This window comes from Cryptomeria japonica, chromosome 5, assembly GCF_030272615.1.
Source record: "Cryptomeria japonica chromosome 5, Sugi_1.0, whole genome shotgun sequence".
NCBI lineage: Eukaryota > Viridiplantae > Streptophyta > Pinopsida > Cupressales > Cupressaceae > Cryptomeria > Cryptomeria japonica.
In genome coordinates this window covers 248,486,824-248,513,726 of record NC_081409.1, presented here as the reverse complement: position 1 = coordinate 248,513,726, position 26,903 = coordinate 248,486,824, and the positions used below count along the sequence as shown (strand labels likewise).

The 26,903-nt window shown below is 35.7% G+C and overlaps 1 protein-coding gene across 2 annotated transcripts in view; it reads right to left on the bottom strand.

Annotated features, from left to right (window-relative positions):
- The window catches only part of LOC131051449 (MA3 DOMAIN-CONTAINING TRANSLATION REGULATORY FACTOR 4), a 48,290-nt gene extending 21,387 nt beyond the window's left edge, over window positions 1–26,903 (bottom strand). For both annotated transcript variants that reach the window (XR_009107121.2, XM_057985973.2), the window contains exons 1-2: window positions 26,656–26,903; window positions 20,670–20,968 (exon numbers count right to left, since the gene is read on the bottom strand). Coding sequence is in view for 1 of the 2 variants with exons in the window: in XM_057985973.2 (XP_057841956.2) it covers window positions 20,670–20,895 (226 nt within the window). In the remaining variant the exon portion in view is untranslated. The remainder of the gene's footprint in view (window positions 1–20,669; window positions 20,969–26,655) is intronic.

The window sequence follows — 26,903 nt, the reverse complement described above, 5'->3', positions numbered from 1 at the left end:
CTTTGAACAATTATGATTCTCAATGTGTTGTGTTGACAAGTAGAGATTCATGGGTGGCTCCAAAAACTGAAATGGATTGATGTCTAGTGAAGAGGTGTTGTGTGATGTTTTGTGCTAAGATTAGAATTGGGCGCCCTGTGTGCACTACCATGCATAGGAATAATAGATATGGCATGGAACTCACATAAAGTTGACAAATTTGTGCAGCATGTTCATTTGCACTACATGAGTAGTAGCACTGTTGATGTTTTTGTAGCTAGGTCGGATTCCTTCTAGGGCCGACCCAGCATATGGGTGACTAATTGGCCTATTGGCCTTAGTCACATTAATGTGCAAAAATCAATATGTAACTTGTATTTTGGCCTGGCCCTAAATGGTCGATGTAACTTGTGAATTGAGGGGCGATGAAACATGTAATGTGCAAATGTAACTTGTAAGTGTGAATAGGACTGACCCTATGTTAAACATGTAACTTGTAAATGCTTATAGGGCTGACCCTATAATGGGCGCCAAGCATATTATTGTTATTATTTGCAAGGCCGACCTGAGGTGTACAATGAGGTCAAGGTTCATTCATGCATCAAGACACATCAAGTCAGCGAATTACATCCTCCTTCAGCAGCGAATTTATCCAAGACAGCGAATACATCTCTAAGACAGCGAATTGCATTATCAAGACCAGTGAACTTATCCAAGGGCAGCGAACTCATCTCCCAGGTCAGCGAATCTGTGCTTGAACAGCGAACCTCATTCATGGTCTGCTACGGGTCTCCTTAATCAGCGAATTGTCCTCTCTGATTAGGGCATCATTCTCAGTCAAGGTTTGTTGTTCATATTGCTTCAAGTGTTGAAGCAAAATTGTAAAGACACAGTCTGATTATTGCCTAATACAAGTTGAGATTTTGTTGCTGGGTTTTTCACCTCCAAGAGGGAGGCTTTCCCAGGGTACTCTTGTGTTCTGTGTGTTCATTGTGTTATTTCTGGTTATTGCTATCAGTCTGATCTAAAAACAAAAAGCACATAGTTAAGCATGAGCTAGGGAATGTATTCTGAATTGTTTAATGTGGCTCCAACGGTTGCACAAGTGGTGCATGAAGCAAGGATTTGTGTGTAAGTGCTCAATGCAGTTCTCAAAGCTGCATGGAATCACATTGCTGCTAACGAGAATCAATCAAACCACCCTTTTGTACCTTGTGGCATCATACCTAACATACGAAATGTTACATCCCATTTGTGTCCTATTTGTTTTTATGCTACACATTACGCCATGTTGTTTGTGCCCTAGTTGTTTTATGCGATATTTAGGTGATGTTAATCATGCCCTAGATGTTTATGTTATAACTTAGTGATGACGCCCTAGATGGTATTGTGCTCAATGCAATGAAATGATGGCTCACAACTTTTAAGTTGATGTTTTGCTATTTGACATAATGACATTTAAGATGTTTTACTTTTGTTGATAATATTTTTGAAAAGTCAGAGTTATGACAAGATTTCAATCATCGTCCTCCAAGAAGGGAGGGTTAGTATCATCAGGTCAGAGGTAAGTGAAAGAGAACTCATGCCATCCGGAAACCCTAACCGTAAGTTGAGTCAGGTCGTCTCATATTGACCATATATTTTGTCCACTTGTCGCGTGAAGTAACCCTAATCTGGTCTGCATAGGAGTTTTTAGGGTTTCACGACTCTTAAGTCATAGATAGGTTTCTAAGTTAATTTGTTACTTTTATTAATTTATTTATTATTATTATTCTTACTAATTAAATTAAAATTGCATTCGGCTCATGCTTGATAAATGTAAATATAAATAGGATATATAAATTCATATATATAAATATATGAATATATTATGCTTATGTTCTTCCAATGTAAGGTCCACTTGTTCAATGCATTAGCCGATTCTATTATGGCTATTTTAATAAAATTAAATATATAAAAGGGGGCTTTTTATGTTTGAGTTAGTTTAGCTTAAATAATTCTAAAGCTTATATTGGCACAAAACAAAGGTATCAAATTTTATATAAATCTAATGTTTATCTCAATGTCATTCTAATATCCTTATCGAGCATAATATAAGTGAAACCCACGGCATATATTTAATTGATATTGAGATTCATTCAAAAGGGAATGAATAAAATTGAATGAAAATTAATTGATTCTTCTAAAAGAAAAAAGAGAGCCAAGGTTTTTGGTGTGAACATTCAATCTTCTCCGTGAAGAAACAAGCACGAAATGGGCATGACTAGTGAAAATGAATTTCACATGATTGCAAGAGGAATTAGGGCAAAATGGGGAAGGTTTCCATATCGTGGAGTTTATAGGCATTTTCTGGGAGGAGCGATATATATTATTGTTCTTACTTGAATTTCATTTTCTACAAAAGAAGATACAGAAGCTCTACATTCGAGAAAACTATATCCAATCATTTTTTCAAGTCATGCTTTCTGTATAAACCCTTAAGCTTAAAAAAAACGTATTAGGAATATACAGCAAGGTTGGAAATCTTTTCTTATTTGGTAATAGGAAAATATTATCACGTAGAGAACTATACTGCATAGTTGTGGAATAATCTCATTTTGTGTAGAGAAATACAAGAGCATAAAGAAATATCCTGTTTAGCTAGGAATAAATAGATTCTGATTTTCGGAAATGCTTTCTATTACCAATGCAGCCCGTTAAAAACCCTTGTAATCCATGGAAGATGCATTCGTATTATTAATGTATTCAAGGAAATTTTGAAAAGGTTAATAAGACCGCAAATATATAGTGCAGTTGTAGCAGCATTCATAGGGTTTTTTTTTTAAAAAAAGGAAATAAAATAAAAACTCTGGACAGATGGAACTGTATGATGCATTGCATTTATTGATAGCAGCTGAGAACAATTCTTTTGACAATAAATAAAATGTACATGGAGAAGGTACAGTAAGGCCGGTTTAGTTTCTTATTTTGAAAATGTGTAAGATAGGCATAAATGCCTAACTATCTAAAACTACATTAAGGAATATAGACATATATTTATATGTGTGTGGGTTATAACCTGAAAACTTTGGAGAGCATAACTGGTTAAATATATACTAAAAAGACTTGTACTATGAAGAATTCACCACCTTATTTTGAGCTATCTCAGAATTATCCAAATCTGAAAAATATCACAGCAGTGAGGCTGATCATTCAATTTGAGATTAACCTTCTCTAGCACATGTTGAAAGCTAAAACCCTAGTTTAGGAAGGAAAATGGGAAAGAGCAAAACAGCGGAACCCTTGATGCAGTTAGCATTTCAATTATTAAAAAAAAAAATACACTTAGACATGGGAATGATAGCAGAGACAGGTCATGCATGATGTTCATTCAAAACTTAAAGATCATATGGGCAGCTCGCAGCTCTTACGCCATTTACATTTCCAAATATAGGGGGTTAGTTATATTTTCTAATGCTTTATGCATTGATTATGAGAAAAATAAAACAAGAACCTCATTGGCTAGGGTTCATTCGTATTATACTAATTGTAACCTGGGAAATATTTTGGTAGATGCAATAGTAGAAGCCAAAGTCAGAAAATAAATGAAGTTCGTGGAATGTGACTGAGACATGTAAATCAAATCCACAAAAGAGCCAAAAGAGAGACTTATCACTAGTAACAGCTCTAAAATTAATTCTGCTGTTAGATGATTATTGGTAATTTATATCAGTTCCGAAGCTCATCGAGCCAGAGTTAATCAATCCTTAGTATGAAAAGGGTTAGCTAGACTAAGAGTACTCGGTGGTGTTCCTTAAAATGCAAATGATTAATATTGAGCTTTCCAGAATGGAACAGTGACAGATCTAATTCATAATTCATGTTGAATATAGAAATTTGGTATAAACATGAGGGTTAGATACCTCATTGCCTACCTTACCTATTTCACACTAAGGTAATATTTTTCAGAGGTAGACCCTGAAATAATGAATCCAGAGGGGAACAAGAACACCTTTAAATACAATAAGGTTGAATCTTAATTTCGAATAAGCTTGGATACTCAGTGGAGAATAAAGTTCAAAGCCAAAATATGAACTATGCAATTGAAATCCAAGAAATGGTCAAGTGGACATCTGCTAATTAAGTTCTTAAAAAAGAACTGATACCTAAAAGTTCAAATTGCAGCCATGAAGGGTTAAAACCATATGCAACTCAATGGCTAATATCAGCTAATAAAGGCCAAGTTTGGGCTACTTTAATGGGTTACAATATTAGAACTGGGTGAAATGTGAACTAATCAACTGCTGTGATTTAAGACTGATGAATTTGTGCGGGAAATTAGCACATTATAAGAGGGGTAGTGAAATCTGCATATCCATTAATCATGGATTCAATCTTGTATTCGTGAGAGAGCAGGTTGCTAGCTCAAGGGTACAAGTGTGAACTCCGAACTTCATTAATCTAGGGTTTTAACAAAAGATAGGTTACACCATAAGAGTGAAAGTCACCTCAAGTTTGTTGACCAGCATGTGAAATTGGGTCCAAACATAAATGACAGCCAATGAGCCTCATAGAGTCAGAATGCAGTAGCATAGAGACAGACATGAGGACTTGGATACCTTCAGGAATTTAATCCAACCAAACAGGATGATGAACAATTGACTTCATGAATTAGCATGATTGCAATGGCATAGAAACCCTCAGTCAAGGTGATGTTACTTCTATAAGCATCAACCAGTTTGTTAATCCAGATACCCAATCCAGTCAGAGGTCATATTAGTTAGGGGTAGCCTATAGTGTATGACCGACTAGGGATCTATCCACCAAATCAGATGGCATGAGTTAGACTTCCTGTTACCTCCCTGTGAAGGGTCGGGCCAAACCAGTTGGATATGGCACAAGGGACTAGTAAGTCTGTGGTTGGGCAGAAAAGCGCCCTAATGATACTTTCCCTCCTCATTGATCTGTTGATAAAGTTATGAAAGTTCAGAACATTGGCACCTCGAAAAAAAAATGTATTTTCTAAATCTTTCTTTTCATTTAAATTGTAATGTTAAAGTTTACTTCTGTATCTACTATTTTTGCTCATAGAATAGATCTCTGTTCAATTCAAGTTTCAGTTCAATGTTGTAAAAAAAAAAAGTTGCAAGTTTTTCCCTTCTTTTATGCTATAAAGATGTAAAAGTTGTTATTTCAAATTTGCACAGATTGTTGTATGTTACACCACGAGGCAAAATGGTACCAAAGTAACCTAACATACCACAAGGCAGAATGGTAATAAAGTAGCCTTCAAATGGAACCGTGGCGTATTAGATTAACTTATGGAGCTTCATCATCAAAATTAGGCTGACCTACACATTTCACAAAACATCGAATGTTGAGGCATCTGCAGACAACATGGATCAATCCTAAAGCTTGGATCTGATATAAAAACCCCTCTTACATTCATTGTAAGTCAATTCGTTAGCTAGGAGAGTAGTAGTGCTAGCAAAGTCATAGATCTAGCTTGTTCCTTAAATTTTAAAGTCAAAGTTGAATCTGACTTGTAAGCTTGTAATAAGCATGTGGCGGCTTGTGAACCAATTTGTAATCTGCATGAAACAAGCAAATAAACATTATATATTTTAAGAATAGTTCATTAAAATTATATATTTTCAAATGTTGGGTAAATTTGCTAGTTATTGCAATTTTTTCCCAAGATATTTCCGAATCCCGAGTTTTTAAAAATTTTGGGCCAAAAGAGTAATTAAGGAATCTGAGTTTTTCAACTATGGTAAAAACCCTAAGTTACTGGTTCAAGTTCAGGCTCAAGCTCAGGTTCAAGAACCCGGCTCGTGGGTTCAGGTAAAAAATATTTTGCCCTTTGGGTTTGTGGGTCAGGTTCATCCATATATATATATATATATATCTGTGAGCAAACTTCTGGAATTGATTGTGTGCGAGTTTTTGAATCAACGTTTCAGATCACACTCCGTGATCCATCATCAGGATATATATATTTACAAATGTTGGGCAAATTTACCAGTTATTGCAATTTTTTCCCAAGTTATTGCTGAATCCCGAATTTTTAAAAATCTTGGGCCAGAAGAGTTATTAAGGAATCTGAGTTTTTCAACTATGGTAAAAACCCTAGGTTTCTGGTTCAAGTTCGGGCTAGGGTTCAAGTTCGGGAACCCAGTTCATGGGTTCAGGTAAAAAAAAAATTGCCCTTTGGGTTTGTGGGTCAGGTTCGTCTGTATATATAAATATGTGTGTGTGTAAAACATTAAAGAAATATTCAAAATTATAAAACTAAGTACATTTAATAGTATGCTACTTCATCGTTGATAAATGTGTGACAAAAAACCAACGATAGAAGGGGTGTTTTAGGGTTTTTGGATGCAAAAAAAGGTCATAAATGTCTGTTTTTGTTATGTTTTGGTGCTCAGCACCTTTGGATACGCCCAAGTTCATACTTGGGTTCATACCTGGCGAACCCAAACGCTTGGATACGTACCCAGGGCATACCCAAGACAAACCCGAACCCGGTTCAGGTGTGTGGACCAACTTCCATTATTGCTAACTAAGTACCATCTCATTTCTTGTTGGCAGAATTTTACTTGGCTCATACCATCCAAACAAGCACCACATTGCTGTTAGTTATCTCCCTTTCTAGCTGGCACATTTTGCTGTTGACTCCACTTTGAAAAAATATAATATGAAAAGTGCCAATCTTCTGACTTTTCTCTCTGAATGCTAGCTAAAATGCTCTTTTACTACTGCCCTGTTTTCATCTGACTGATATTTTATCATTGCAAAATCCATAGGGCTCAGGGTGATCAACGTTTCCTTGCAAAAGCTGTTTGTAAGAAAGACCAAGATAGGACACTTGTCGACTATTTAGGAAGACTACAAATTGAATAGATTGGCGAACAAGTGATGATCAATTGACAACAAATATAACCCTTAGTTATCTATTGACAAGAAATTTCAATTTTATTTTTATTGACACTGCTATTTTATGGGATGGCTGACTGTCCCTAAGATGAGAGGGGATGTCTGTTTTTTGGGATGTCCCCAAGTTTCTGAGACATCACTCACATTTTTTTTCCAATTTGGGGATAAGACCCGAGAATGTCCCCCAGTAGGAATCCCCACATCCCAAAAACATTCCGGAAAAGGAGACACCTCAAAAAAACGTTGGGGGCATGTCCCCAAGTTTTGCTGAGTTTGATATGTTGATTTTCTTTTGCTTCTAGAGTTTCCAGTTTATAGTGATATAGACATGCAATCATCAGCTAGACTTGGTGGTATCAAGTCCAAGGGCCCCACTTGGAAGCATGGCAAACTGGCTTGAGAGATAAGAATGATGGTATGAAATTATGGTGATTTTCAGATGAAAGGCATCGATGACTATATAGATCACCTTGCACAAATCTCAAGTCAAGATGTGCAGTTGTTTATTTCAATAGAACCTGAGGTTCCACAGGAAATGAAGGCTACCTAGGAGAAAAAAATAAAAAATAAAAGAAAAAATGAGATAACTGCAGCTGTAATGAATTTTCCCCACAAATTAGATACTGAAATGGTAGGCTCTTGTATTGAACCATGAATATGAGGCTCATCTAATGTAGATATTTCTAGCTACATGTATTCACAATGACTTTGTGTTCTTTGTACCCTTGGCGTGTGATCTTCTCACATAGTTCTCCTTGTAACCAAGAGACACAACATAAAGTGAGGATGCGAAATTTTTGGCACCATAACAACATAATATTCCATGTTGTCAGTTGTTGGTCAATGAATTGAGTATTGTCAAAAAGGGTTCAAGGCACCTAGTCCACCATGTTGGAAGAAGTTGTGGCATACATCTAGATGGTAAAAGATCAGATATGAGTATAGCAACAAAAAAGTGCTGCAGTATGTTATCCTATACGTGGATAGATACCAAGTGCAACACATCATGTCATGCCCCCGCCATAGAAAGCACAGCCTTTAGATTGCAGTCATATTAATAACAAATACTGAGCAATGGAATTAATAAAGGTTAGCAAGAAGGCCAACTAAGGGAATATTGCAAAATAAAACTAGGCGAAATAAAGATATAATAGTGATTTATGGAGCCAACTAAGGTTAAAAGATGTATAATTATCTGCAATTATTAAGCAACATTCCGAAGGCAGCTATTAACTTTGAAAGGAGGTGTCCTTGCAAAGTGTGGAGAGGTGTGCCTCCTCATTAGTTATATAAAAGGGCAGACGTTTCATTGGAGAAGGGCATCCATAAGCAATTAAAAGAATTCAGATCATCAATTGAAGAACAAATTCAGATTCATCAAAGGTATTTAGTTAGCAATAATCTAGCAAATTACTTGAGAAATCAGTTTTGAATTAAAGTTAGTGTCTTGCAAATAGGAAAGATGAAATCCCTTCCAAGTTCGCGAGAGATGAAAGGATGGGCCCCCTTTTAATGCTCTTATCAAGTTGAACAGGAGTTGCAAGGATGACCAGCCTTACATGCTCTCGGGCTTGATCAAGGAAGACAGCAGCCCTACAAGGTGGACTGAGGGATGGAAGGCGGCCCACCTTCCTGCTCTCAGCAAGTCAAGGATGACTAGCATTGATAATTGCCATTTGCAAGTGTTTCCAACAAATTAACGAAGTGAATGGCTTTGAGGAATATGCTATGATGTATTGATTCAAATATTAATGATGCTATGTTGTATTGATTTGAATATTTTCATAATTTCTTAATCTTTAATATTTCTAATATCGATATTTTTTAGTGATTAATATTGTTTGCAGGCGTAGAAATCGGGAATATTCTCAATAGGGACATCACGCATTGATGAACCTTCTCATGGTTTTGGGTTCGTTCCCAATCAGTCCCCTTGATGCCTATGGAACCCTCCCAAAAAATGAAATTCTATGACTTTATACAATATCTTGCAATCAAGATTACAAGGGTAGTGGGCATCCTCTACATACACTCAAAATGTATCCCAAGAGAGCCCTATGCGCCTAGGATGCCCTAAAGTCCCCATAAAATTCATTTTTTAAAAGCATTCGAAAGGGGCATGACACTTTTTTTGTATCGGATACATTGCGTGCATGTTTAAGCTTAAAACTTGATGTAATGTACAATTAAACTTAAAAAAAAAATCTCTCATACACAGACACTTTTTTAAACTATTGTCCCTTGTCATCCCCAAAAAAAAGTCCTCCCCTATCATATCCCCACAAGTTCATAATTGCAGCCCTAAATAATAAACACGGGCCAACCCAGCATTATTAATAAACAATGGCAAAAATTATTTATATAAGGGGGGCACCCTAAATACTATTATAATTAAAATTGGCTATGACCTTTTACAAGAGGGCTGACCAAAACTAATTAAGGGGTCGATTAGCTTTAGAGTAATTTTTAAATAATAATAATCTTTTTAAAGGGGCCGACTCAGATTTGACAGTGCTCAAGATTTGTGACTCTTGCCAAAGAAGAGGTATTATGAAAGGGCATGCCTCTATCCGAATAAGAGGTATAAAAGGAAGAACTAGTCACCCATTAAAGGCATGCAGAAAATAGAGAAAAGGAAATGATCTGAGTATATATTGGAAAAATCAGATCAACTATATACCCTGCACTTATCAAACAAGATCAGACATTCTAATAGATATAATCCACACCCAGAGAATTAACAAGAAAGGTACCATAAATACCATACATACACATACAGATGTATGGAGCAGAGATAAAGATATATCAATAAAGAGAATAGAATAAGAATAAGCAATTGATCAAGTGGAGATTGAATATACATTCACGTATCTATATCGCACTCAGCAAGGACTGGCATTTTAATATATTACACTCAACAGAGACTGCTAGTGAAGTAGCAGAATATCAGGTATGCGAACATGTTTAGATGCATTGTCTTAATAACTGGTATGCAACCTGATTAAGTACACCATAGATGGAATACTCACAGAGTACTTGGCAAGTTTTGAAAAACTCACGAGGTTTTTTGCTCTGCGAGTATTTATGACTTTAACTCGCACAAAAACTCGTTGAGTTTTTGGCGAGTTTTTCACAAAAACTCAGCAAGTCTTTGGAAAAAACTCGGCTGCATTAAAAAAAAGGCCTAAACATGTCAAAAAATTATCTAATTTTTTTTCTCAAATCACTCTCAAACTTCCTGCCAATATATACATGAAATATAACATTAAAGTTACATTGGCAGAATGTTTGAGAGTGGTTTCAGATCTGTAGGAGTTATAATGCAAATTCTAGGTTTTAGAAGATCTTTTAAATTTCCAGACTCAGTCAAATTTCAATAACCGGTAGGCTCCTATCAGCATAACTCACATTTCAATATGTCTTTTTCCTTTCTTATCTTTAAGTTATATTTCATGTATATATTCGCAGGATCTTTGAGAGTGGTTTCAGATCTGTAGGAGTTATAATGCAAATTCTAGGTTTTAGAAGATCTTTTAAATTTTCAGACTTAGCCAAATTTCAGTAACCAGTAGGCTCCTATCAGCATAAGTCACATTTCAATATGTCTTTTTCCTTTCTTATACTTATTATATTTCATGCATATATTGGCAGGATGTTTGAGAGTGGTTTCAGATCTGTAGGAGTTATAATGCAAATTCTAGGTTTTAGAAGATCTTTTAAATTTTCAGACTTAGTCAAATTTCAATAACCAGTAGGCTCCTATCAGCATAAGTCACATTTCAATATGTCTTTTTCCTTTCTTATACTTTTAAGTTATATTTCATGTATATATTGGCAGGATGTTTGAGAGTGGTTTCAAATATGTAGGAGTTATAATACAAATTCTAGGTTTTAGAAAATCTTTTAATTTTCACAGTCAAATTTCAGTAATCAATAGGCTCCTATCAGCATTCTCTCGCTCTCTCTACCTCACTCACTTTATCTGCCCCGAATTCTAGACCTATCTATCTTCCTATCACTCTTCCTCCATCTCCTCTCACTACCACTCTCTATCTCACTCTCTCCTCTCTCCCCCAAGATCATGACCTATCTCTCTACCTCTCTCTCTCACCCTCAGACCCCTGCAAGGGTGCTACGCTCAACCTCATTTTGGCGAGGTGGAGGAGGCACATCAGACTACCAGGACTAGACCCTCTAGTTCTATCTCTCCCCTATTTTTCACTAGAGCTAAGAAGAGGAAGATGTAAAATGTTTTGATGTAGTATTTACTTTTAGTTTTAGAAAAACAATTTGCTATTTCATTTTGTTTCAGTCTATCAGCCACCAACATTCCATAAGAGGATGCCATTTTGTACCCAATTTGCGTTTAAATCAATCAAATATATCTAGACTAGACTTGTTTCTATTGTGTTCTCATTTATTGACTCATTGGATGCATCTCCTCACTAAATTTTGCAAAACAAACGCATTTCTAATTAAATTTAAGCAGTTTTTTAAGTTGTCGAGTTTTACCGAGTACTAGCCAAGTTTTTCTCAAGTTTTTTTTTCAGGCCTTGGCAAGTTTTTGCTTTTGGCAAGTAGTTCAACTATGAAGTACACTATTTAAATGTGTAGTTCCTTACGTATCATAGACATGATCCTTAATGGGAATAGCTAATCTGCTTAGTCTCTTATATTGATGATTAAATCTATTTATTGTTTCCCTACAAACAATCATTGAATGGGTAGGTCAGAGACATTACTAAGAGAGGCAGCAAACAAGTTCCACAAATTAAGTAGGCCAACCCAAGTGGATGGAATTATCTTGGTTGGATGTTCCTGCCACTTGTGAGCCAAGGGGTCAAATTGTCTTGGTTGGATGTTTCGAACCCTTGGGCTTCATTGTGTTGAACAGTCTTTGGGCACCCTTGGTATCCTCTCCAATTTGCACGATGGTTGGTTGTGGGAAATGGAGGAACCTCAATAGGGAGGTACACCACCCCAAGTTGGATGGAATTGTCTTGGTTGGATGTTCCTACCACTTGTGGGCCAAGGGGTCGAGTTGTCCTGGTTGGAGTGTCCGCACCCTTGGACTTAGTTGTGGCGAACATTCCAAGCAGCTTATTGTGGAGCCATTATTGGGAGAGCAAATATGGGTTCCCCCTGTATGTAGACCACCCCAAGTTGGATGGAATTGTCTTGGTTGGATGTTCCTACCACTTGTGAGCCAAGAGGCCCAGTTGTCTTGGTTGGATGCTCCACGCCCATGGGCTTAGTTGTGGCAAATGGTTCCGAGCACACGATCGTGCTTTCCTTTCACTCCCTACAATGGTTGACTATTGGAAATATAACTATAGATTAGATCCCAATGAGTGATGTTATCTATTTGATTGTTAACGTGATTGATTATATATGCAATTATATGTTATTGGATACCTAGCCCTTATGGAAATAATTGTTCATATGAATTATATTTTCAAATATTTACTTACATTATTGCAGGGTTTATTAATTGGTAAGATGTATTTTAATGGACTAATTTCTTATTTTAATTGAACTTGTGATTTTAGGGCAAGATTTAGGAACATCCCAAAAGGGGACATTACATCCCGAGTGTGCACCTCATTATCCATGTCGCCAGGGGTTCATCCCATACTGTGTCAGTTAAGTGGCAGTGGTATTGTTGTGCCCACCAAGGTTCAAACCCCCACTATCCATTAGGAACATCCCAAAAGGGGACATTACATCCCAAGTGTGCACCTCATTATCCATGTTGTTTGGGGTTCATCCCATATTGTGTTGGTTAAGTGGTAGTGGTATTGTTGTCCCCACCAAAGTTCAAACCCCCACTAGGCCATTGTGACATAGGCTTGTGCCTCCGTTGATCCAATGTGCTCAAGGGTTTGAGCCTTGTCATTGTTAAATGGGGATGAGATCCCTCATTTGTGGCCTCACTAGTTCATAGCTCCAAATCAAAAGTGTTTCACATGGTATCGAAGGGCATATCATGCCAGCGTCACCAGTAATGTTAAAAAGTTAACCTAGCATTTCAAAAAAAAATTGCTGCCTCAATGTGCACCTCATTGTCCATGTTACCTTTTGTTGTATTGTAAATTGAAATTTGCATTGATAATATACTTCAAACAATGACCATTAAACATTGAATCTCAATTGGGTTCATCATGTGCATGTGAAAACTTAGAAACTTGATGTCATGTACACTTACAAAAAATTGAACACACATGCTAATTTTCGAAACTATTGTCCCCTACCACCCCCAAAAAATGGCCTCCTAAATTGTTGTCCACATCCAAAAAAAATGCCATTACAAAGCCTATGCAGCCTCACTAAAATCACTCAAGCTGAGGCAAGACTAGCAACCCTCGAGGTACTAGTCTCGCCTCAACTTGCCCCATTATGACCCCAAAACTTGGCATAAAAGTAAGACCAAGGCAAGGTTTGGTAGCAATTGCTAGGTTGAGACATGAAGATACCCCTAGGTATCAAAGAAAAAAACATTGCAAATCCTTTGGCAAGGGTAGTGCCCAAATACTAAATAGGCAATGAAAAACATTCAAGGGAAAAAGGATGCATCAAACACCCAACAACAATCCAAATCTATAAGATAAAAGGCGCAAAGGGTTCATCTAGAACCAAAACATTCATCAAAAGCAAAGGAAACTTCATAGGAATCAATCAAATTCGACAAAGTGTATAAGAAAACTCAAGGCAAGGTCTCAAACCAACAAGTCTTTCAACACTGCAAATGCTTTTGCTATTATATGTGATTATATATATATATGAGAATATGAATATGGAAATACAAGAATGAAGAAATAAAATGTATCATCACAAGCAAATTCCTAACTCCCAAGAATCTAATAGAACTCACCCTCATTGTGTAGTTTGCATAACGAAATTAAAAAAAACAGCAACAAAAATATTAAAAATGTGGGTATCTTAAGAGTTTATTTTCCAGCTTCCTAGTGTGTTTAACTTGCAAGTTTTAGGTTCTTTTGTTTTAATTGTGTGGGAGACTACACCTTTTGTGTGGGAGACGGAAGGGGTTTTTAGGAGACTGTGGCTGAAAATTTCCTGCTACGAGAGATGTCTCAAGCAAGGTCTTTGGTACTGGAGATGTGTCTTGGTCTCTAGGATGTGTCCCAAAAACACAAACACGTCTCCCAACTAAACTGACATTAACTCATTCAAAGGTGTAAAGAGGCATAATACTTGAACCCCTAACTTTTATTCTCTAATTCCTTAAAGGATCTTGAAAAGGTTATGAATGGTCTCGCCACATTCATAGAGGGGACAACACCCAATGAAACTATTAAAAACAAGTTGCAAATTTACAAGGTTGAGGAAAGAAGACCGTTTTCTTCTCCTCTATGCATTTGAAAGAGAAAGCCAATCCTACAAAATTTCAATTGTAGTTGTAATGTCCATTCTTGGGATATCCTAATTTTTGCCAAAACAATAATTCCAACTTATGATGACAATTGCAATTCACAACTCTTCATCATGTTTATTCTTTGCAATGGTCAAAACCTTTCACAATTACCACCCCTTTGAAAGAGTACAAGCCTTCATAATTTCTGCCCTCTGAAAGAATCACAACCTTTCACAATTACCCCCCTTTGAAAGAATACAACCCTTCACAATTTCTGCCCTTTAGAAGAGTCGCAACCTTTCAAAACTACCACCCTTTCAAAAGTACAACCCTTCATTATTTCAGCCCTTTTAAGAGTCACCACAATTACCCCCCTTTGAAAGAATACAACCCTTCACAATTTCTGCCCTTTAAAAGAGTCGCAACCTTTCAAAACTACCACCCTTTCAAAAGTACAACCCTTCATTATTTCAGCCCTTTAAGAGAGTCACTTCCTTATTTTCTTCCCATTCACTTCTCCTACCATAAAGTCACTTCCTTATTTTCTTCCCATTCACTTCTCCTTCCATTAATCCTTCCTTGATTCCCATGCTCCATTTTTTCTTCCTTCCTCCATATTCCCTTTCAAATGATTTGACCATTCATTAGGCTAAATTAAATTTTCGTTATATTATATTTTATTTTTATTTTTTTAATAATTTAATTTTATTATTATTTATTATTAAATCCTATTTCAAAAAGGGGGACATTACAATAGTCTTGTAGAAAGACTTCTTTAAGAAGTGAGGTCGTAGTCTACTTACAAAGTTACAAATACAATTCTAGTTTACTTACAAAGCTACGAATGCAACTAGTTCGCAAATTTGTGGCAGGGAGGTTATAGTACAAAAACAAAATCTATCAATCTATATTGTGTACCCATCTTGTAGCGCTTTTTAGTGTGAGCACAAAAAGATTATGTTTGTAGCAATTCATCCAAATAACTTAATAAGTACAAGTTGGATCAAAAGTGACTCAATGACCTCATTTTGCACAATACAACCTTCCTTCTCAAATCAAAAAGGTGAGGGGAAAGGAGACCCATGTTCCACTTGACTTGGATGATATTGATCCATATTTGAATTGAATTACCAAGGATAAGGAATTGATGTTTATTGAGGAAATCACTAATTTTGAGGGGGCAGCTAGAAAAGCAATAGCATCAAGAGGGTCTACACTCGATGATGATATGCTTGAAAATGAATATATCCTTCCATTGGAATATTTTATTCAAGGGCAAAACCAATGAGTGATTTGTAATTTTCTATGATAACAATTAATCATGAAATGACATGATATGAACTAATCATGAAATGACATGATATGAACTGTACCAATATTTTTTCATAGTATTTAAGTTCATTTTATGAATTTGATTATTTTTAACATGCTCAATTTTTGAAGTGAGTTATTAAACTATGATGATTATCTTCTCACACGTGAAGTCCTAATGATGTCACACTCCAATGCATAGGACCATTGTCAGAAAAATTGATTCCCATCTCATTTTGTTCAGTCTTCTCAAACAAATCGGGCCCTAGGCTAGAAAGAGGATGTGCTGCATTTATAGAAAGATACTTCTAATCGTGTGCATGTCTATATTTTGTTTCATGGTTCCTAGATCTCAAATGACAATTTCAAATCCCTGAGCCATTTCAAATTGTGTCATAGTATTGAAACACTAGTGACATAGACACATGAATTGTAAAAATTATTCAGAAAAGGCAAGCTAAAAAATTTAAGCCAATAAATTTGAGGAATCCATCATTTTTCCAAGTCATCATATTTGATAGGAAACCAATGGATAGATTTATCATTAACTCAGATTCGGTTCTTTTTTCAGACCTAGGGGTTCTTCTAAAAGATTATGGTAGTTATTAAATATCTAATGTTGAAACTAAACAGATAGAATACTTTCTATTTAAGCAAACACACAAACCCTATCTATATTGGATTATTGAAGCTATAGAAAACGAACTATACTATAAATATACCATGAGAAGAAGGCACGCTATCAAATCTACAATTGCAGTCATTACATCCATATCATGCAATTAATTAAGCTACAGTCAAAGGTTTAAAACAATGGTGTTCATTATACAATAGTCAAACTATATAAAGGAAAAATCCTCTAAAGATGACGTTAGAAAAAGACAATAAGCTAGCCAAAAAAGGACTAGAGCATGTTTGCATGTCCAAAAAAAATGGTCACTTAGACCCACCTATATGAACATAAAGCATTTGCATTCTTGAAAAGTAGACTTCAAAGCAAAGCAAGCAAGAATTTTTATGTGCCATAATTTACAAAAGACCTACACACATGAACATAAAGCATTTGCTTTCTTGAAAAGTGGATTTTATATCAAAGCAAGCATTAACTATGAAGTTGAACTAGAACTAAGGCCATATTTTGTGTATAAAGTATTTGAGATTTTGCAATCTATTCATTGCCAATCTCAACCTTTGACTCAAAATCCAATAAGCCGTATAAGATTTGGTATAAATGCTCTATACCATGCAAGATTTGACTAAGGAGATACTCACCCAAAATCTACGAGCTTCAATGAAAGCACAAGAGGAACACAAAATGAGCAAATAATTCTATTTTATCCAAGATACAAATATACAACATGAATATATTAATAAGATTACAATGAGAAACCCTTGGCTATATAGACCAAAGTGAGACATAGGACAACATATGATTATGAGACATGTCTTAATCTTATAACTAAAGACAAAAAATAATAATGCCCAACTACAAGGCCATGACAGGCACCCATGTATAAATGAATCTCTCACAAAAAAGAGAAACAAAGATTAAACCACAGAAAAAACCCATCTCTAAAAGAGACAACACAAAACACTATAAAAAGTATCAGCAAAGTAGCATGGATACGGATACGGCCATTTTTTAAGACACCCCCCAATATGGATACAGCTGGATACAACACTCATAAAAAACACACACACATATATTTAACACAATTTTCTAAGTTATTAGAGGAGATTTTCATTACTTCAAAAGCAATATAGACATATTAATTGCTACATAAATAATTATATGTTAACAATTTACAGTATGCAAAAATAGTAGAATTGCATTGGAAGATAACACAAAAAATGGGTCATTAAAATAGGAAAACATTTTATTTGTCTTTCTCATTTGGTGTAGGTTTTGTTTATACCAAAAAAAAAAAATTAAAAATGTATGAATGGAGATTTCTAAATTAAATTTAGGAAGATTTACGTCAAAGTTTAAAAAAAATTAATCACATAGTATTCGTCATGGTTGGAAAATCAAAATTTTTTTAGCACTTGTGGGTACAGTATCTAATGTATCCAGGCTATATCGGAAACAAAATCCATTTCTGATATAGAAATACAACCCCCCCCGCAAGGAGGGACAAAGGAGTATCTGGCTACTCTAAAAGTACGAAAAGGGTAGAATTCATTTGAGAAAAACACACCCATCATAAGAAAGAAGATGAGAGCTATGCAGCTCACCCTTAATGTACAATCACTTAGAGTGATGGCAGATGCCCAACAATGAATGTTGAAGAAGATCCAATTGCATTGAACAACATTCCTCCCCTAAGGAAGAAACAACACCAAGGATGTATGCAATAAGTCTTCCCGTTCTTAAAAGGAATACAAGTGAAGAAAACACAAGATGCATGATGTCTCTAAACTCTGCTCATGTGTCCTCACTTTGGTGCCAAAGAAAGGCACAATCAATTCAAGAGTTTTGGTACTAATCAATAAAGGTGCCAATCCAAAACCTTGCAAAAATGGATGTAGAACATGATCCAAAAACAAAGATGACTTGTCCAAATGTGGCTTATGAATCTCCAAATCAATGCCAATTGTGACAAATAAATAGGTGTAGAAAAAACAAGTGGGTTTGAATGTGCCCTGAAAGCATCCAAAGAAGATAATGCAACTCCACAGACTCCATAGGAGATAACATCAAAGAGAAAATGAATATCCTCAATGGTGTCCATGTCTGCAAAATAAGACTCACAAAACAAACCTACACTCTTTGTCAAGAACTCATCCAAAGTAGTTGTAATTGGAAGACAATGAATGTCATGCTACAATGAATCATTATAAGCCATAGATGTAACAACACTAGTATCATCAAAAGCAATAGAAGATGGAGATGAGATCTCAATGCATGTCATCCAACCACACCGCTCATACTTGAATGATGTGTCCATAGAAGATACCTACATGTGAACATCGAATGGATTTGCCAATGCTAGAATACAATAGTAGTCCCCAACCTCAAGATAATGACTATAGGTTAAAAAGATGAACTCTTTGAGTCTATCGTATGAGTCATAGAACCCATTAAATCAACTGAGGTCTCAATAGGAATAGTAGTGGCAAGAGAAATCGCTATGTCATCTTAACATTCATAACTTTCCCAACAATCAAGCACCATAGTTGTTTCATAACCATATGGTAGATTCTAAAAAACATCTAGAGGAACAAGACAATCCAATATAGAATCTTTTGGGAATGGAAGATCAATTGGGTATCCATATATCTCCCAAATTTTGATCCAAAGAACACAAGGGTACTCAAAGTTATTGTGTAGTAATCAACAATATAACTACTTTGGTGAACTCAAATTTACTCTAAGAATCTCACAAAACAACCTACAATACAAAGCCACAAAGAAAGAATTCCCCCCAAATCTAGTATTTCTATCAATTTTTTTTAATTCTCCAAGTCATCATTGGATGCAAGAAAAGAGCACACTCAACTTCTCAATAAAAACTAAAATTTACAACGTAGAACTCTCAAAAAACTAACGAAAAGCAACCTTACAAGCTCTGATACCATGTAAAATTTAGTATAAAATACTCTATACCTTGCAGTATTTGGCTATGGAGATAGTCACCCAAGATCTAGAAGCTTCAGTGAAAGCACAAGAGAGACTCATAATGATAGAATTATTATCAATGTCCCACGAAGTTTCGAGACGACAGGACCAAGGGCCTAAGTTTGGGGACGATGGCTTAGGACAACCAGGGGGGTGATGCAAATATGTATAGCACTTAAAAATAGCTATAAAAATATGTGTAAGGAATAAGTATAAGAACTTTAAATAAAACTTTGCCGCACTATATAAAGTTTACACTAATAAACATTAGAAACATGAAAATGAATGCTTTGAAATTTGTATATTAGCAATGGTGGGTAGAGTTTTCGAACTTTGGGAGTGAACCAAGAATAAGTATAAGAATTGCAAATGAAATTTTGGCATACTAAGTGACATTGAAACTAATGAACATAAAAAACATGGCAATGATTGCATTAATGGTGGGTGGAGGTTTGGGGACAAGGGGCAATGCCCCTTGCGTGGGGCTTTGGGGTAGAGCCCCAATGGGGTCAAGGGGCAACACACCTTGCAAGGGTCTAGGGGCAAAGCCCCTAGTGGGGTTGAGTGGCAACGCCCCTACTGAGGTTCGAGGCAAATAAGGCCTCCAAAACCTCACAAGCTTTCATTACAAATGTCATTTTCACATTTTTCACGATTGTTTGTTTACGGTTGATGTTTCTAACTGGGGGCTATTGGAGACTCCTAGGCTTCCTAGGGATCGTCAATGGATTCTTGGGAGTCTCAAGGATGTCCTACCATCCCCAACGTTCCACCCCATCCCGAAAATGCGGGGATTTAGGGGGGGGGAAGGGGGACACATCTCGTAAAACAATGATTATTATATTCTATCAAAGGATGTAAATATACAACATGAATACATTAATAAGATTAATGTGAGAACTTTGGTTAAATAAACCAGGGCAAACATGAGACAACATAAGATTGTGGCATGTCTTAATCTTATCATTTGTAAATGCCCTAAAAACACCTTAAGTAAACTAGTGTGAATAAGACAATGGAAAAGCTAGCTAGGTAATGTACATCAATCACACCAACTAGCCCAGCCAACAAATTAAAAAATAGTCTTATATGGAGTGCAGCAACCATAATGGTGATTTCAATAAGGGAAAAGAAAGAATGAACTAGCAGACTAAAGAAATGAAATATTGGAATGAACTAACAGACTAAAGAAATGAAATATTGATGACAGAGATACAGGAACCACTACATTTTTTGCCTTCTATTTTCTTCTTCCTCACCCATTACTCTTGATTTTGTACTTCTAATTTAACAGCTATGCAAATCTAAATACATTAACAATGACTACCAACGTAGCTTTCAATATTGACATAAGATGAAACATTAAATCAACTTCTATTCAATGTCTCAAAATATTTAAGAAGGCAAACAGTGATTTCAACAAGTATTTGAAGATACATAAAAGGGAATAAGATAGGATGACAATATATATACCCTTTTTGGGACGGCCAAATTTTCCTGAATGGGAACGCTTCTCATATTTTGCTGAAGTACCCCCAGCATGATTCTTTGCACTTCCTGCACAATGTTTTGTATGATGTTCCTGTTCAGATCTTGGAGACTTGGGTAATACCAAAGAAGAGGCTGAATCCCTGCCCTCAGATGCAGATCTTAAAAGTTGTCGCTGTTCTTCCGTCAAGAAACCATCATTGGAAGCCATTATACAGCTTCTTGTTATTGATTATGCAACTTTATATTAATCACAACCAATGCTTTATATCTGCCTTGTCACTCTGCAAATATCAACAAAAATCATAAATTAAAGCTACCATGGCATACTACTCCTTTCTAAAATATATACTAAATTAAAATCCAAGCTCCAAAAAGTAAATTTATGTAAGATTCAAAACAATTCAATTATAAAACTATCCATGCATCAAACAGTAATATAATGTACTAATCAAAACTCATCTACAATTTTCCTATGTTACCCCAAGTTTCCGGGATGGGGGAAAGGGGGATGGGAAAACATGTTTCCGAGACAGATTTTTTTTTTTGCCATTTTCAGTGATGGAGAGGTGGCTATATAAAAAATAGGGAAAATTTAAAATATACAGAGAAATTTCAAATATTCATATGATAACATTGATAAATCATTCATATACATTACACTGCAATTTTCCGGGACAGTCCCCAGGAAAAGTGTCCCTAGGTAACACTGCAATTTTCCCAATTACTTTAACCTTGAAATATTTTTACCAAGATCAACCCTAACCAGCTATGTAAGGAAAATGTTCCACGAATGCAAAGTTGCACCTCAAACCGGGGAAAAAGGAAATAAAAGTGAAATATATTGTCAATAATTTGGAGATTCAATCCTTGGGCCAGACACACTGATACATAAGAGACACTATTTGGATAGAAGTCTTGGATTCAATCCCCAAAGGACTATCCCGATTCCTGGCAAACCCCATTGAGGAAAAGATGAACAGCATAGGAAACAACTTAAGCCCATAAAGTCCCCAGGTTCCCTAACCCAATAACAAGAATTTGGAAGGCTGGGATCATATTGACCTGCTTAAGTAAAATCCAGTAAAAGTACAACTAAAGAGTTTGATTATTTCACTTTTGTCAAAGGAATTTATTTTGAAACAAAACTTAAACAAACTCCTTGACCTCTAAGACAAGCAACCGATCAAACACCTGTAGCTTATCATATTGACCTGCTTAAGTAAAATCCAGTCCAAGTACAACTAAAGATTTTGATTATTTCATTTTTGCTAAAGGAATTTATTTTGAAACAAAGCTTATACGAACTCCTTGACCTCTAAAACATGCACCTGATCAAACACCTGTAGCTTATCAAAAAACAATTAAAACAAAAACACTCAGGACTGCACTGATGTCTGGTTCCATGCCTCGGGATTTCAGATTCAAATAACACAGCAATCAAAACAATCTACTCCGTTACTAAAACATTTCAACCTTTGCAGTTACAATTATACATATTGCATAAAAGATTCAATACTGTAAGCAAGAAAAATCAGAAATTTAAAGAACCTTACCTTTGTCTCATGAGTATTGACCAACTCATTTTCAGGAAAAACATTATAAATAACCCAGATCCAGAGGCATATCCATTTCAAGCCTCAGGGAAAGGGTTCAAATTTCAGTTAAGCCCAAAGTGAAGTTATGACACAAAAAATAACATGTGGAGATAATCTCTGGATCTCTAAAGAAAAATAATTTTGACAGGCAAATCTAAACTGAAACCACATGCAAGTACTGAAGCATTAGAAAGTGAATAAGAAATAGACGCAATTCAAATAAATGTATAAAGAAAAAAGAAATACAATAAAGGAAATAATTCTTATTACATTCTGAAAGTAAATTTCAGTTTATAGGGCATTTCAGAATGATAAATTTGAAGAAATTTGTCTCTTCATATGGACACACTGCTGGACTCACATATGCCGACCAATCTGAATCACTGATATATGTTTATTTAGTTAAAAAATGGGCTAGCATTAGTTTGTGAAGATCATGATGTCAGATTTGGCAAGGGTAAGATAGGACTTTGACTGTCAGGTAAAAAGTCGGTTCTTGTAATCTAACAGACATCACTAAGGGCCAATATGATCTGCCTGTACTTATACTTTAAGTTTATATGGAAAAATATCCAATAAATTAACAAAGGTGTGTATGCTCAAACTCAAAATCAGTTTCCTATTCAAGAAGTAAAATGCACCCATCATCAAAAAGAAGTTTATATAATTACAAAAGATTTTAAGCACTGCGAAGATATACAAATTTTCGATTAAACACTGCTTTTCATCATAGTTTCTCATCATTTACTTATCCATTCATTCCACTAGCCCTAGGCTAAACACTACCTCAAAGCTGGACATACTTGAAAAGCCAATGCCTACCTAACCCACCGATCAAATACTCAAAGTTCAAATTTCTAGAAGATAATCAAAGCTTCAATAATGGATAATCAATACTAACAGGGCACTCATTCTTAATCTCTCCCTGGCACCTTTTGAGTCCTTTCTATTCCACTCTTTGTAACAATCTTCTAATTTCTGTACCCCCAGAAGCTACCTTGTGTTTGTCAATCACCTTCCTCTTTGGTTGCTCTCCATACTGTTATCCAAAATCTTCTATGAACCACCCACACAGTCAAACTCTTTGCCAATACAAGGTCTTGATAATCCTTCAATTCTCTGTTGGAAAAATATTCCTCAGAATAACTCACCTTACCTAAATTGAGTCATTTAGGCAACAGTGCTAAAAATATAGATTGCCCAAAGAACAACTGCATTATGGCAAAAAAGCAATGCAACAAAGAGGAATAATACAGACAGATGGCAATCAAAACTAAAGGAGAGATGCACGTGAGAGTTCCCCCTCTTTGTTCAAGGCTTGACCATTAATATAGTGTCAACCCAACTACTCCAACTCTTCAACCAAACATTGCACATCACATAATAAGCATGTAAATTGCCTAAAATAAAATAAGACCCAATACTGTTGCCACCAATTTCCCTGCACTTCAGGAAGATCTTGAACTCTTGCCTTCAGGTTCATGGACCAGGTTTCAAAGAGATCCAATTGAAATCTGCTATTGTTGAAACTTGACCTCTAGAATCAAAATCTGCTATTGCTAAAACTTGAGCTCAAGATTATTCTTTTAACCTCCTAGACTCTATTTTATGCTTTCCAAGGAAAGTAACCAGATTATTGTTCCTCTTTCTTTTGGGAAAGCATGACATGTTTGTCTGAGCGATATAATTATTGCCTATTATTCCAATATTGTTCTTTTGACCTCCTAGACTCTTATGCTTTCCAAGCAAAACAACTACCTTCGTGTTCCCCTTTCTTGCAAGAAAACATGACCTGTTTGTCTGAGTGATAATTATTGCCTATTATTACAAATTTTAAACAACGAGTAATCCATCCCAAATATTTAGTGTAATGCTAAGAACACTATTTCAATTTGAAGGCTACAGTACTGGATTCTTAGATTTGTTTTTAATTCCATTTAGCATTCATCTGACTGACTATTCTCTTGCATTTTGATGCCATTGCATACATTCAAAATATGAGCATATGCTTCATGCATTCATCAAATTTAACTTTTAGGGCATTCAACTATACCATCAGTGGAGGATAGCAAGGTGCAGGCTATTCATGACATTATGTGGAAACCCATGAGTACAAAAGATGAATTTAAGGTAAATTTACAGAAATTTACTTCTGTATTCAATAAGGTGTTTTGCTTGGTTGTGACCTTGATGATGAAAGCAACTCCACATACACCCCATGTCTCAGTTCTGAAACATTTGTTGTTCTGGTACTAGCCCTGATCCTCAAAAGATCTCTTTCAAAAACACTGGAATTGCCCAGTTATTCCCCAAAACAGACCAAAAATCATGTAGATATTACAAAGAATAGCCAAGATTATTGCTAGGTTGGATCTGCAAAGTTATGTATGTCAAACTTCAAAAACAACACAAAAAATAAAAAAAAATTCGAAGTCTCAATCCAGCCCTAACCCCTCTTAACATATCGCATCCCCTTAACATTGTTTCAAAGAATCAAAACATAACAAAGAGAAAAACAAGCTCTCATTTCATTCCCACAACCTACCTACAACTGCTGCTATAACTAACTGATCTTTATTGCAGCTGTAATTAACTAACTTATCTTTATTGTTGCTGCAACTACCTCACAGGTGCCCACTCATTTCTCCCACAACTAGCTGCAGCAAAGAGAGTGTTCAAATTTATGTATCAAACTCTTGACTACGATTGTAGTATGTATTTTCAAAATATAATTCACAACTCATAAACCTGTGCTGTAGAGTAACCTTTATTTGGGTACAGGAAATGTACTTGAGGTAGGTGGTCAAAAATGATCAAGAAATGGATAAGAACCATGTCAAAAACAATAAAAAAATTGACAATACCCATTCTAGGGCACATAAAGGCAAAAAGGTGCAAAGAACGGCTAAAAGAAGGGATGAACTCTTCCATTTCAAGTTTTTTGTCAATCAGTTTTCTAATTGATCTATATTGTGTTCTACACTTACACACGCTTCAGCTGTCAGAAAGGTCCAAGAGATGTAAAATACCAATATAAAATAATCAAAGAAATAGACCATAGTTCATATCCATTTTTGGAGACAACGGGGGAAAATGTAAAAGATCGGTGAGAATGGTTAAAAAGAAAGTGCAATGCTAATTCACTTGCATATAAAGAGTCAGACAAAAGTTTTAACAAGTTCTCTAAGTAATAGAGTCATCTATATTACAAACTCTAATCTGACCAAACAAAACTTCATCCTCAGAAGGATCACACGGTATGATCCAAACAAGACGTGAACGTATTCTTCATAATCTTTAACAAGTCCTTTTGCTTGGACAGGTGCAGAGAGGAGAAGGCAGGTGAGCAATACAAAACTTGCCAACTTTTATACTGATCTCAGGCCTACCCTCAACTGATATTGAATGCTCCAAAAACTCACCTCTATTAGATTTAATCTGCAATCAGGACACTATTTTCGCCCATAGTAAAAACTCAATAGACTCGCCTCTATTAAGAGCTCTAATCTGCAAACAATATTTTCATACTGATCATGATTGCTGAATAGACTCAACGTTCAGCATTCACCATATTAGAAGCTATAATCTGCAACCCAAGCATTATCCTCATACTGATGACGGACAACACTCATACCAGTTTTTCCAGAAGCATTTTCTTTTTTTTTATCTACGTCATCTTTCGCACCTACTCATTTTTATATTTGCTTTCAATCAGATTTCACACCCACGCAACATTTTACTTATCAAAGAAGATCTAAAAAAGTACAAGTCTCGTGTCAAAAAGGTCAAGGAATGGATGGTAATCGGAAACAATTAAGAAACGGAAATACCCATATGAAAAATCATCTACTTAAATAGAAAAACCTAATTTCGGTCCATAAGAGAAAAAAAGAAAATGAGAAAAGACCGTAACATATAGTTTAAAAAGAAGCGGTAAATCCGCCCTTCAAGTTTTGTAAGGTTACACGATCCTAACCACCAACTCCATAAATTCCTTATATGAACAGATAATTATCGCGCCGTTGAGCTTCAAGGGCTCTTTCCCTTATCAAACAAATCCTTAATTAAGAGTCTAGGGTTTACCAAGAAACGGTTAACAAAAAAACTTCAAGCACACATTAAAACTACCAATGCCCTCATAATCTGATCCCTGCATTCCATTCAAATCAATTAAAACTTACCCTAATTTATTCCAACCATATCTTTGCACTCGCATTTTTCTTTTTCCTTTAAAGCAAAGATCCAAAAGAACAAATTCTTTACATAAAGAAGAAAAAGAAAAGCCAAGAACAAACTTGCTCTCGCATTTTTTATACAGTAGAAAAATGAAAATATCAATACAGTCAGAACAATAATAAGATAAAAATCCATACCTTCAAAACAGTCGAACAAGAACAAGGCCTCACATTTACAGCAAAATCTTTACAAAAACCTCTTGAGATTTTGCTCGAGGCTCAGTGAAAAGACTGAGATTTCGCTAAAGCCCCGAGCTAAAGAAGAGCGCCTGTTGAAACAGTTCAAAATATATATCTATTGCCTCGTTAATGGTCAGAGCAAAAACTGAAGCCGCACGCACACGGAAGAGCCAAACTTCATATGTCTGATGAAAGGTCTCGAAATC